This window comes from Zootoca vivipara, chromosome 1 (assembly GCF_965207765.1).
Source record: "Zootoca vivipara chromosome 1, rZooViv2.hap1.1, whole genome shotgun sequence".
Lineage (NCBI taxonomy): Eukaryota > Metazoa > Chordata > Lepidosauria > Squamata > Lacertidae > Zootoca > Zootoca vivipara.
In genome coordinates this window covers 66,628,982-66,642,813 of record NC_142582.1, presented here as the reverse complement: position 1 = coordinate 66,642,813, position 13,832 = coordinate 66,628,982, and the positions used below count along the sequence as shown (strand labels likewise).

Below are 13,832 nucleotides of genomic sequence, written 5' to 3'. Positions count from 1 at the left end.
GGTATTGTAGCCTGCTATTATTTTAGCGGCATTTGAGTTATGAGTGGTTCTAAATGTGGCACTTTGGCAACAAATGTAGGACTGCATAGCAGCAGATCAACAACATCTCCTTTGCTAGATGTGTGAAAATTGGGGTGGGACCCTCAGGCAGACAAGGATAACTCAGGGAAGCAAATGATTAAGAGAAGCTAAAAGAGCAAGGTAGGGCTAGTAAATAAGCGGCGGTGGCAGGAGGTGAGTGGAAGGGAGGCAGCTACCGTAGCTGAGAGAGGAATAGAGTTTAACTTCAGGCCCCCTAGCTCTCTGCAAAAGCTGCTGTCTCCAAGAGGCTGCTGTTCAAGGAGACATTTAACATCAGGACTAGGCCCGCTGAGGCTATATGCCATCTGTCCTCCAATCCCACATTAGCTTAATTAGCCCCCAGTGAAAGCTTATCTATATCTATCATCTATCTATCTATCTATCTATCTATCTATCTATCTATATCTATCTATCTATCTATCTATCTATCTATCTATCTATCTATCTATCTATCTATCTATCTATCTATCTAGTTTTGGAGCTGCCCAGTAATCCTATCCTTTTGGCTGTAAATTGCTGGAACAATCCATATTATTCTGGATAAGTCTTGGCAAGTTTTCTCTCATAATATTGTTCTAGGCTTGGTTTGAAAAACAAAACAAAGAAGTGGAATCTCCCTCAATCCCAGAAATTCTGATTGTGGAGAGCAGCTCTCCTTGCCAAGCCATTATTCTCCCATAAAGGATCCCCAGGTGCTGAACTCTAGCTTAGGCAAATGGTTCTACTCAGACGTCTAGGAATCCCAGACAAAGTTGAGCATGTTTGGGGTTGGCTTCTTGGAACGGAGTTTATAAAGGACTGCAAAGGACTGCATGTACAGAGAGACACACTTAAATGAGTACATCTTTACAACAAATATCACTGTTATACCATCATAATTGAAGTGTATGCGTGTGAAGTTATAAGCACTGTGGTAGATATTTGTTTTCCTAAATGGAGGTTACTGACACCATGTAAAAAAACAACAATTTTTTTTTACCTCATTGTGATGCAAGTATATATCTTTTTAGGGTATTAATAATTTCTTTTTGTTAGCTTACCTAGAAGGCAGCATATGATTGTTCAGCTTGCCAGATGGAATGTTCTCCCATTTTCCCCTTCCCTGTTCTCTCAGTGGGGTTCTCTCAATCTTACCAGAGTTTATATAGGGGGGCAGGGAGGAGGTGCATGGTAGGGAAAGCCCTGTTGCGCTAGGGGGACTTGTTGCATTCAGTCACACTAGCACAGCTGTTTAGTTGAATCCAGGCCCATTGGGTTGTAGGCAATGAAGTAGCTCCATTGGCAGAATGTTTTCCATTTGTGTAACATAATTTCCCCTCTGTCTCCTCAGTTCATGAGCCCCTTGTTCCTTCCCATATCTCTTCTTGAGGGTTGGGGAGAACCCAAAACAAACTTAGGGGCATGAGGGTAAAAGAAAGACAAACTCCATGGCTTAGCCAGAAGTCATGTGCTAAAGGTGCTACTTTGCTGGATACAGTACTGTCTGTTGTTTCATTTACTAGCCTTTCTGCAAAGAATGTTGCAAAAAATAAGCAGGCTACTGGTTGACCCTTTGTGCCTTGAAGTTTGAAATTTGGAAGTAGCAAACCATATGATCTGTGGATTTCTCTCATTTTCAGCCAAATTATCCCCCCCCCATATATATATATGAATCCCAGTTCTCTCATGCGTTCTCTTGGCTGAGGTAGACTGGGATACAAGAGGGTGGTACAAGTTTGAGAAGAGTTAATTCTCATTAAAAAATTTCCACAGAAGTCTTGGAGGATTCCTGCTACCTGTAGCCTGCAATTAAAAAAACTCACAAAAATCCCATTATGCTTAGGATGCAGCCTGACTTCCTGGACAAATTTAGCTTTGTGATTGCGTCAGACTTTTATGTATAGCATTTTATGAAACCTGGTAGAGTCATAGTTCCATCTGAGGTTGCTGAGACCATGTGAAAATTCTGGCTTAGTTGCCATTTGGATCATATTATAGGTAAAGGTAAAGGGACCCCTGACCATTAGGTCCAGTCGTGACCGACTCTGGGGTTGTGGCGCTCATCTCGCATTATTGGCCGAGGGAGCCGGCGTACAGCTTCCAGATCATGTGGCCAGCATGACAAAGCCGCTTCTGGTGAACCAGAGCAGCACACAGAAATGCCGTTTACCTTCCCGCTGTAGCAGTACCTATTTATCTACTTGCACTTTGACGTGCTTTCGAACTGCTAGGATGGCAGGAGCTGGGACTGAGCAACGGGAGCTCACCCCGTCACAGGGATTCGAACCGCCGACCTTCTGATCAGCAAGTCCTAGACTCTGTGGTTTAACCCACAGCGCCATCTCTGTCCCTTCATATTATATCACTTTTTAAACAATAAAACTAACAGTTTTAGTGCTGGTTTTTCTGTCATATGTGAAATAAAAGTCACAATTGGAGAGGAAACTGCCTGCCTTCAGCATAGTGCTGTATAAAGCCTAGATTTTGCTGCAGAGCATTTTCAGGAAATACCAGTAGTTGACAAGAGGAATGCAGAGTCCCTCCTCCTTCCTAATGCTCATCATAGCAACATAGCCCAGTTGATTTGAAGCTGCATCAACAGCTTCCTGTAAACAATCAAGTGCTTTATATGGTGTTTTCTCCATTAAATGGATTTATATTCTGTGCATCGTCACCAGCGCCTTTTATGTTTATGGGGAAAGGGGTTGTGAGGGGAGATGCACTGGGCATTAACAGTTTGTAACAGAATCTCCTTATGATCATGGCTTTGGCTACCTCAACTTTCCTCTTTGAAAGCAGAGGTAGGGGATGAAGAAGACATGATTGTCACTGTGCCCACATACACAATCATAGAATTGGGAGGGGTCTTGTAGGCCATCTAGTCAAACTGGATGCAGCAAATCCAGAGCTAGATAATTTCCTGCAGATTATTGCTTTGGGAGCCCCCTACTTCCCCAGGTAATTGGTTATATATCAGATCATTGTGTGAAGGCTAAGTGGTTGATATCAGAGGTGGATTTAGGGGAGCGTGACTGCTGTGTTAGAAACTCAGATATTTAAACTAGGCTCCTTAAACCATTGCTGCAGTCGTCAAAACAGAATGTCTAGTTGCCATTTTATTCCTATTCCAACCTCTTTTTCTTAATGGTGAATGCTCCTGCTCAGGCTGCACAGAAAAAGCAATTTGGCTCCAGAAGTTCATTCCGATTGTGCAGAAAAATTAGAATTCTACAGGATGGGGTATTAGTGTGTGAAAAACTCCAGATACAATGATCCCCAGATGGCAGAGATGTCAGGTGCCATCCTGGCACCCAGGCACCTTCATTTGGTCACAAGTGGTCAAAAGCACCTGGCTAATTTTGAACACTGCACGACTGGTTTGGTCGCACTGGGCTTGGAACCTCAGGGGCACTTCAACTATGATTTAGACTGCAGTGCGAGAGGCAGGGGTGCCAAATTTTCACATTGCACATTGCCCACCACTGCTGATATTTGCCTTTCCCTCCAGTCAGAGCATGTGTGGAAAGATCACAAAATGGTCATTTGGCATACCTGGGGAAAAACCAAGCACTTTCCAGAGGCACCTATTCCATACTTCCTTCTCTCTCATTAGTGTTTCATTGTCCGGTATTCCCAATAGTATTCCAGTACTATAAAGAAGTGACACAGAAAACTGCTCCTTAGGAAAATATTTCAAATGGGCTGGGTTATATTTATATAGCTATTCCTCAGTGTGCCCTTTATGCAACAGGGGGAAGGTTTTCTAGTGAAGTAGCCTTTGCTATGCAGTACCTTGAGTTTGTATGCATCTATCGATTTGCCAAGTCAACGCCAAAGCTTTTAGATAATATTTCTGGGCATTAACTATGTTAATAGATTCCATACAGAGACTAAGTAAATAACAAATGAAAGCGCACTTTATGTAAGCTGCCAGAAAAGTAATAGTTTTTTTTAATCAATTTACTTCCAAAATCAGATAAAACTCTGCAAAAGGGGAGAACACCCTGAAGTAAATGTAATCTCCAGTCTTTGGAACCTTTGTAGCTTTTGATTGCAGGACTTCTGGCTTTAGCGGATGGAAGTGAGACCTGCCTAGTCACCGCTTCAGCTGCTGAGGTGTAAAGAAATGTTTAATGGAATCACTCTGAAGCTTAAGAAACTGTCAGCACACAAGCCCTTGCGACAGATGGGTCTGCTGCTGGAGAGAGTGGGTTCAGCAGAAGGCATTAGGTAGTGCTGTCAAAGTACTTGTCCATTCTAGGTTGTATGTGTGACTTCAAGCTATGTTTTGGTTTTCCACATAGGCATGCTCAAACATATTTTCAGGTTTCCATTACTGTGAACTAAAAAAGGAACACGAAATTTCATGGAAAGGAAAGGCAACACTGGGGAGGAGTGCCCCAAAGCCCCACACCCCATCCTTTAATACCCTATTACTCCCCCCACCCCACCACTCAATCCCCACCCCCCACAAAGCACATTTATTCAAATCGTTTGGAAGCCACAAAACAGGCCTATGAGATCTTTATTTACAATTGACAAGATGTTGGACATCATGGACTCTGATATTATTCAAGTAAAGCTAGCTGGCAAAAATGTGATTGAAGCTTTGGTAAATAGTAATGTAACGCAACTTAGTGGCATAAGGGTATGGGTTGAAATGTGCCATTTCATTATTTTACATTAAAAATTTATCCTCCCCATCCTTTTCTCACAAAGAGCCCCAAATGCCAAAGATCTACACAGAAAATGGGAAGGCAAAGAACACCTGAGGACGCGGGGAGGGGGCTGTTCATCCAAGTTCTGGCTTTGGTAGAGGTCCAAAATCCCAGGCACGTTTTTCTGAAGTTTGGATACCTTTTGGATTGAGTTGTTTTGATGAAGTTGGTTTCATTTGTTGCATGAAGAATGAGAACTGACCAGAGCTTGGGGGCTGCAGCTGGAGTTGGCTGTGCTTTTAAGAAGTTATTTGAACTCATGTAAAAGTAAGCTCATACTGCAGGGACAAACCCTGGATAATGCTTCTGTTAGCCCAAGAACCATGAGGTTTAATGCAGCTGTGCATTCCAGGCCCAGGGTTAGAGCTGTGCAAATTATTAACGTAAAATGCTGCTGTAACATTTGTATTGTATTTTCAACAGGGAAAACTTGCCAGCAACATTTTTTGTACATTTCTCAAAGCTCCCCTGCTTAGTTTTTTCTTTTATTGAAAACCAGCTTATTAAAAAAAATGGCCATTTGAGAATTCATAGAGGCACTGGGAAATGATTACACTTTAATGCAAAAATAGCAACTTTAGCAGGTTATGGAATTTGATTATTTAATGTATTCATGAAGCAGCAAATTTCTTGATGGAGGCTTGTAGCCTCTCTGTGTTTTGTTCTACGTAATATCTCTCTGTGGAGTCATCTCAAGTGTTCTCAATATGATTTTTTTCTTTTAATTAAATTAAAAAATGGATTTAAATGGGATGGTTTTAACCTCCCCCCGCCCTCCCCTCCTGGAAGCAGGAATGTAATGAATACATTTCTTTCAGAATGGAACCTGCAAGATGTAGAAACGTTGTTAGCTTTAAACTAGTGAATCTCAAACCTTTTATGAAGGTGCATCATATTGAGTTCTAAACCCTATTTTCTCTTCTTGGTATCAATGTGCACGAGCATTTCTTTATATGGAATTGCTGACCTACATTTCCCCATTGCCTCATGCTACAGGCAGACTGATTCAATGTGCACAAGGCATATTTTAAAACTGCATGCTCAGACTTGGTGATTTTCCATGGGTTGGTTTAGCTTAACATTTCCTACATAGCTCAGTTGGTTAGAGCGTGATGCTGATAACGCCAAGGTTGCAGGTTCGATCCCACATTGCAGGGGGTTGGAATAAATGATCCTCTGGGTCCCTTCCAACTCTACAATTTTATGATTCTATGATTCTACATCAGGCACCCCCAGACTTCGGCCCTCCAGATGTTTTAGACTACAATTCCCATCTTCCCCAACCACTGGTCCTGTTAGCTAGGGATCATGGGAGTTGTAGGCCAAAACATCTGGAGGGCCGCAGTTTGGGGATGCCTGTTCTACATGGTAGTTGTGCTGTCAGCTTGCAAGCTCTAGACTGTGCCTGTTAATTTCCAAGCAGAATTCCAAGCACACAATAGGGCCTTAATACTGCTTCTGGGAATACCTTGAATATCTGGCTTTGGGGCCTGTGTATCAATACCCAATGAAACACAATTTCCAGGCCTGCCAAAGTACCTTTTAGCCACTATATGTTGGAAAAAGGGGAATTGTGTAAAGAAATTGTCCCTCATTAGACAATAAAGCATTCTACATGGTCTTCATGGCATAGTTTTGGCTTGAACTTGAAATGCTGTGAGCGTTCACAAAAGTGAGCACCTTGTTGAGTACCTGCAAACAGGATTGAGGTCTCGTGAGTGCTGGCACTTTCCCTTCCCTTCGCTGTGTGTGTGTGTGTGTTTTTGCAAGGGCAGACATTCTGCAGTCTCTGGAAGAGAATATTTTCCTACAGGACCTTCACCTTAGCAGAAATGGCATGCATGGCATCAGTTACCTGCCAGGGATCCTGGGGCTAGTGGTTCCTGTCCCATCCCTTTGGGGAGAAGTTGCTGTCTTCCATGCCCTGGTCAAAGGTAAGTAAGTTACTTGGTAGTATGGTACTCCCGCTTCCCTGGCTCCTGAGTTGTGTGGAGAGGGGAGTCCCCAGCCAAACACAATGCCCCCTTCTTTTTGCCCACCCTTCCTTTTAGATCTTTGCTGCCACCAGGTGAAATATTTTATTTTTCTACAAGGTTGTCTTTCACCAACCAGTCTAAAACTCTCCCGTGTCTCCTTGAGAACAGTTTGAAGTAGTGTAGAACTTGGCTTAGACATGGTGTATGTGTGTGTGTGTGTTTTATAAAAATAGCAGAGACCACAAGGTTTTATGTAACAAGACTGGAAGTTTACTAAATGGGGGGAAAGGTAGTTTATAAGGGGGAAAAAGGGTTCTAACTTAAGAATGGTTACAAGCAACAAAACATTCCCAGAGTGGGTCATAAACTATAGCAAATAAATGTAGGTTAAAACACTTTTATCTCTCCCCACACTAGAGTTAGAGACTGGTGTTTGTTCTTGATCTGTTCATCCTTTCCTCTGGTTCCCTAATCTGGCTACATGAGTGTTAATCAGCATATTGAAGGAAGTATGAAGGTCTTTATTTCCAACTACAGTACCATATCAGTTATTCTACCACCTTCTAATTAGTGGCAAAAATCTACAAATTAACCCGTTAACTCCGCCAAACACACCTACATGCAAGATTTATAGTTTCATAATAACACAAGTCCATTTCTGCCACACTTGGGGGGTGGGGTGGAGGGAGTAGCAGAGGACACTTATTTTGAGTCATATCTATCTGGAGCTCAGGTTGAAGTTCACAACAAGACAGGCTGGAATTGCATAACCTCATAGAGTCTCAGCTAAGCAACTGAAATTCATAAAAGGTCCAACTGAGGCATTTTATGCTACTCAGTCAGCTCAGATTCATAGCTGCCAAGTTATCCCTTTTTTACAGGGATTTTCCCTTATGCTGAATAGGCTTCCTCACGAGAAAAGGGAAAACTTGGCAGCTATGCAGATTACCACTCCTGAGGCCCAACTCCTTCCTGGAGTGTGGTGAGCTTAAAGGGCACTCTCCTGACTTGGAGCCTATTGCTCTGCCTCCGTCCCTCATGGCTCACTACCAGCACTGGTGGTAGAGTGTGACTCCACCCCCCTTGGACATATCAGATGAATGGGTTGTGATCTTTGGAGATCCCTTCAGACTCTGGCTTAGACACAGTGTCCGGGCATGTGGCTGGATCTAGGCCAGGACTGAGAAATCTGGGGCCCTCTAGATGTTGTTGGACAACAGCTCCCATTGTCCCTTACCGTTGGCCATGCAGGCTGGGACTGATGGGAGTTGAACAACAACTGGAAGGCCACAGATTCCTCATCCCTGGTCTGGCCTTTCTGTGGCTTTTGCTGCTGGTGGTGCTGCTACTTCTGATCTGGCCCCTGCTTATCTTGGTCGGAGTCACAGTTGCTGCTCAGGGTGGAATGGGGTCACCACAGACTGGCCAAAGGCTCAAGGCTTTGCAAGGATTTTGTTTAAATGCTACCAAAGGCTCAGTGATGTAATTTGTCCATGGTGGTTGCTAAAGGGTACTGGTGCAGCTGCATGAACTGATTAACTTGGTAATGAACACCTGTGATGGGTGGTGTAGCCAGATTCTTCTGCCCATCCAGACAGGTCACTTTGTTCTGTTGCAAGAACTGCAACCATCCTTCCTGTGTTTGCTACTGCTCTGAGTGTGGGCTATGCCTGCATGTGCTGATTGCCACAGGATGCCTGCTTGGTGCCCCTGCTTGATGTCAGTTCTGCATCCAGGGCTGGTGGTTTGTGTCTTTGCAGTGGATCTCTGTTCTTTGTCTTGCTTGCAAGACAAGTTTGTGTGTGGCTGAATGTTGTGCTAAGTGCATCTCCCTTGCCCAAACACAAAGGGATCATAGCAAACAGTGAGAGGGATGAAAATCTCTCACTCACTTTTGGGATGCACAGGATATGATTGCTGGGACTGAAAAGATTGTTCAGTTCATTAATTGAGGTTTCAACTATTTCCCTTTTCCCTTGTGTGAATCAGGCAGATCATTTCTGATGTTTAGTGTAGATAGACAGATGATCTAGGAAAACCCCTTGATGATTTCTGAAACAGAAAGTAAGTGGTTCTTTGGTTAAAAAAAACTTGTTAACTATTCTCAAAATATAATTTGTACTGCAGAAGATAAATCAACTAAAACCAATTTGTTTGACAGCTTTAGCAATTTTCAGTCATGTTCTTTTCCCCTTTGATCTCTAATTCTTTCCAGACAGAGTGTGTCTAAAATGGTTCCATTCCTTCTTCAAGTACCCAAATCTAATTTTTCTTTCTCTTGTGTGGAGAGGAATCATTTATTTATTTACTAGATTTATAGGCCATATTTTAGATATGAATTCCTGAGGCAGTTTCACAGACCTACTTGATGGTACTGAAAATGGTTGGGTTTCAGGCTGCATAAGAAATATTCCAATGTCCAGTTGCCCACATGGTGCATCCTTTGGGAACACTGGTGTGGCTGGAGAACATGCTCATGCAACTGTGTGATTTATATGATTGGCATGTGTCCTTGCTGTTGATGTGTCATGGAGGGCGAGTAACAGGAACCAATTTGGGGTGTATGCATTTGCCACATACTGTATGAATTAGACCTTATTTACAGATTGCAGATGCACATATGATTTCATTATCATCATCATAATCATCATCATCACCATAATTTATGCCGCCCATCTGACTGGGTTGCCCCAGCTACTCTGGGCAGCTTCCAGCAACTAAAACATTACACAGCAAAACATCAAACATTATAAACTTCCCAATACAGGACTGCCTTGTGATGTCTTCGGAAAGTTGTGTAGATTACAGTGGTACCTCTGGTTAAGAACTTAATTCATTCCAGAGGTCCGTTCTTAACCTGAAACTGTTCTTAACCTAAAGCACCACTTTAGCTAATGGGGGCTCCTGCTGCCGCCGTGCCCCCGGAGCATGATTTCTGTTCTCATCCTGAAGCAAAGTTCTTAACCCGAGGTACTATTTCTGGGTTAGCGGAGTCTGTAACCTGAAGCGTTTGTAACCCAAGGGTACCACTGTACCTGTTTGACAGCTTATGGAAGGGCGTTCCACAGGATGAGAAAGCCCTCTGCCTGGTTCCCTGTAACTTCACTTCTTGCAGTAACGAAACCGCCAGAAGGCCCTCTGAACTGGACCTGTCTGAGCTGAACAATAGGGATGGAAACACTCCTTCCAGGGGCGTCTTAGCCATAGAGGCTAGTGGTGCGGGGAACCACGGCGCCAAGTTCTAGAGGGTGCTGGAGGGCACCACGGAAGAGGCAGAGGCCGGACACGGCACCTCCCCGCATCAGCTTTCCCCCCTCACTCGCCTCCGCCATGCTGAGCAGCAACCGGAGCCTCCGTCCCATCGGAGCGCCCTCAGGGCATGGCGGCAGGAGCTGCCGAAGCACCAAGGCCCACCACAATGTGTGCGCACTTCACCAAACCCTTGCAGCGTGTGAGGGCTGCCAGGAGGCGGCCGGCCGCCAAGGGCGAGCCCTGGAGCCTCCGCCTCTTCACCGCTGTAAAAGGTGAAACGGGGGGGACACTGGAGGGATCTTTGAATGTGTGTGGGGGGGGCGCCAGAGGGATCTTTGAACCACGGCGCTGGATACCCTTGAGACGGCCCTGACTTCTTCAAGTATACAGGGCTGAAGCTGTTTAGGGCTTTAAAGGTCACCACCAACATATAGATCAGGCATCCCCAAACTTTGGCCTTCCATATGTTTTGGACTACAGTTGCCACCTTCCCCGACCACTGGTCCTGTTAGCTAGGGATCATGGGAGTTGTAGGCCAAAACATCTGGAGGGCCGCAGTTTGGGGATGCCTGATATAGATCCACTGACCACATGGTTGACTGGATGGTTGCAGAACCAGTGCAGGATGCTTCTTCAGTCCAAACTGGTCCTCAGCCTATACAATGAATAAGAACATTGCAAGGTCAGTGAAGGCCACATGTAGCTGTCATACCCGGATTCCCACTTTTGGCCTGGAGCTGTCCAAGCAAGAGAGGCACATGTCTTTTCCAGGCACATTTGTCCAACATTTTATTTTGTGTTGCTGCAATGAACCAGGAGCATGGGCATTGCTTTGTCACACAATGAGAAACTTGAGACACATCTTTGGGCTGGGGGGAAGACAAATTTCCCTTGGATGGATGTGCCCCCAAAATCTCGTACCATGTAGAAATAAGAAAAGATGCCTCTTTTTTGAGCTGTTGTCAGTGTCATATTCTTTCTACTGTCCCTGCAGAGGCAGGTTTTCAATAATCTGTTATTCTTTGTGTCTCCTGGGAGTGCAATAGAACACTTGCCTAGTTTCAACAGCATTTTGATTTTTTGTTTAAGCTGACAATCCTTTTTACTCTCAGGGACACCCCCACCTCACATTTTTAGAATGAATACACACACACACATAAAAAACATATACTGTACACTTCCAATGTGAATATATAGACCAGAGGGTTGGGCTTGCAGTGTGGGCAATGCTTTTTTCTGGGTGTAGGGACGTGGGTGGTGCTGTGGTCTAAACCACTGAGCCTCTTGGGCTTGCCCATCATAAGGTCGGCAGTTCAAATCCACGCACCGGGGTCAGTTCCTGTTGCTCTGTCCCAGCTCCAACCTAGCCAACCTAGCAGCTTAGAAGCATACCAGCGTGAGTAGATAAATAGGTACAGTGGGAAAGTAAACAGCGTTTCTGTGCGCTCTGGCACTTGTCACGGTGCTCTGTGTGCCAGAAGTGGTTTAGTCATGCTGGCCACATGACTTGGAAAAGCTACCTGCGGACAAACACAAGCTCCCTTGGCCTGAAAGTGGAGATGAGCGCTGCACCCCATAATTGAATTCAACTGTACTTAACCGTCCAGGGGTCCTTTACCTTTTCTGGGGGGTACTCAAGTGTATGCAGTAAGAGCCCCCCCAAAAGAAAAGCACTGAGTAAAGTGATCCAGGTTTGAATCCTCGCTATGCTGCAAAGCTAAGTGGGTGACTGTGGGCCTCATAGGGTTGTTGTAAGCTCAAAGTAGAAGCTCCTCTGAGCTCCTTGTAGGAAGAATGGGATAAAATTGTAAAAAATAATGCAAGTTGTGTTTGAAGTAGATTTGTGGGTTTTTCCTTATGGTGCTTGTATCCCCGCTGCAAACGGACCGTGGTTGGTAGTTAATGCTGTGTTATTTGCCATCCTTCAGAGAAGGAAGATGACATGAGGTGTGTGGTTGCTGTAAACATCTGGATTCAGTTTAATTTGAGGAATATTGCAGATCTGAGAGGATTTGGGTCAAACCTGTCAGTGGAACTTTTCATTAAGCAGGCTGTTTATTTTACATTTACTATGGGAAGCCTAAGGGTTGCAGTAATAATCTGGTTCCCATGTGCTATCCACTGTAAACAAGAAAAGTATGTACAGTATCTCAAAGAGAAAGTTCCTGCCCCCATCAGCTTATACTTTAAGAATTAGAGACATCACAGATAGAGACAGCAATAAGATATTTGTAAGCATAATAATCTTCAAGATATTGTGACTTTTTGAGAACAGCAAGGGGTTGTATCTTTTGGTTTAGTTAGTTGTTATTTGCAGAAGGTCTAGAAAGATAAATGCAGGTGTCCTTGGAAGACCTTGTGCTCTATCGCCAGCTTGGGGAACTATATGAAGGAGAGCTAGGTTTGAGAGATGAAAATTACATATTGTACAAGTTTTTGTGTTAGGACCATAATCAATTTATCTTTGATATGTTTATGGGCAGGCTTGTACATCTTATAAATTACGATATACTGTATCCTATCACGACATTGCACAGTCTGCCATGGCTTCCAATGCTCATTTTAAAGCTTTTGCTTTAGGATTGAGCTCTGTCATTTGTTATTACAGTTGTGACACTTTTTTTTCTTAATGCTATCATAATTATCCCAGTCCCAATTTAATGAGAGAAAGTGGAAAAGTAAGGACAATGGTTCCATTCTTCTAACATACTTTCCCCTAGTTTTAGTTTCTAGTCTAAACATGACTCAAATCTGAATCTTACCTGAGCTGCTGTTTGACTTTTTGCAACATTGAAAAGAGTAGTTATGTTTAGGTAACATGTTCAAAACTTTTTTCGACAGTCTTTTCCATGCACTAGAAACATTTCTTATTAAGCTGTGTTGGAAAAAGTCTCTGGTTCAATGGGTTTGCTTTGGATTTTATTTCCCCTTACCCAGGTTTCCAGGTTTATAGAGAGCAGAAATGACCATGACTGCCAACAAGATTGCCAGTGTCACCAAGAGAGCTGGAGGAAGTAAAGTGCCTCGGGATAGTCTCGATAGGTAAGTGGAAAGCAATATGTTTATGGGCTTTTGTTGCCTGATTCCAAATTGCTTCCTGCTCTCCCACCCCAACAGAAAGCAATGCTCTGAACCCATAGATCTATGAAACTTATCCTTTATAGGAGGAGGCCCACTTCTGAACCCAGAGTCTCCTGGTCCTGCTGCTCTTCTTTCCGTTTCTCTCTCTTCACCAGGACTCTCCAAATATACAAGCAGCAATAATAGCAGCAGCCTCCACCCTCCCCTTTCCCTTCTTTTGGGCAGGCTGGGCCTGGAAGGAGGGGATAAGTGAATGTGTGATGGTGGCAGGATGGCTCCCCTTGAGGGCATCTTGATTAAGAGCTCCTTAGCATATGGAGCCAACACTGGATCCAGGGGGCTAGTGCATGTAGAAGCCTTGGCATACAGGTCATCCTGGGTCTCCTTACTAAGCACATCCTTGGCCATGTTATGTAAATATACAACTGCTAAGCTCTGACTCAGTGATCTTGCAAGCAGCAAAGCGATGTTGTTGTTGTTTTAACATCAACATGAAACTGCTGATACGGGCTGTCCAGAGAGTTGGGGTGAGTTGCCGTCAGTATACGGATGAAAACAATTCTCCCTTTTTCATCTGAACCAAGTAAGGCACCTAATGAAGGCCAAATGCACTGTTTGAGTGTCTCTTGACCTGGCATTATTCCTGGATTTGCAACTGGTATATATGACCTGGAGTACTTCTATCTTCTGGCTACTTATGGGAAAAGGTGATCTGGTCCCTGTTATACATACCTTGGCAACCTCG

The 13,832-nt window shown here is 44.0% G+C and overlaps 1 protein-coding gene across 13 annotated transcripts in view; it reads left to right on the top strand.

Moving 5' to 3' along the window:
• DENND2B (DENN domain containing 2B) overlaps window positions 1-13,832 on the top strand; it is a 138,785-nt gene that overhangs the window by 52,862 nt on the left and 72,091 nt on the right. For 9 of the 13 annotated variants that reach the window (XM_035119635.3, XM_088667096.1, XM_035119670.3 and 6 more), the window contains one exon: window positions 12,944-13,048. The exons of 3 other annotated variants lie outside the window; for them this stretch is intronic. In XM_035119635.3, coding sequence (XP_034975526.3) covers window positions 12,969-13,048 — 80 coding nt within the window. In that variant the 5' untranslated portion in view covers window positions 12,944-12,968. Of the gene's footprint in view, window positions 1-6,596; window positions 6,713-12,943; window positions 13,049-13,832 lie in introns of those variants that run through there. One more of the 13 variants, XM_088667060.1, reaches the window with a different exon arrangement.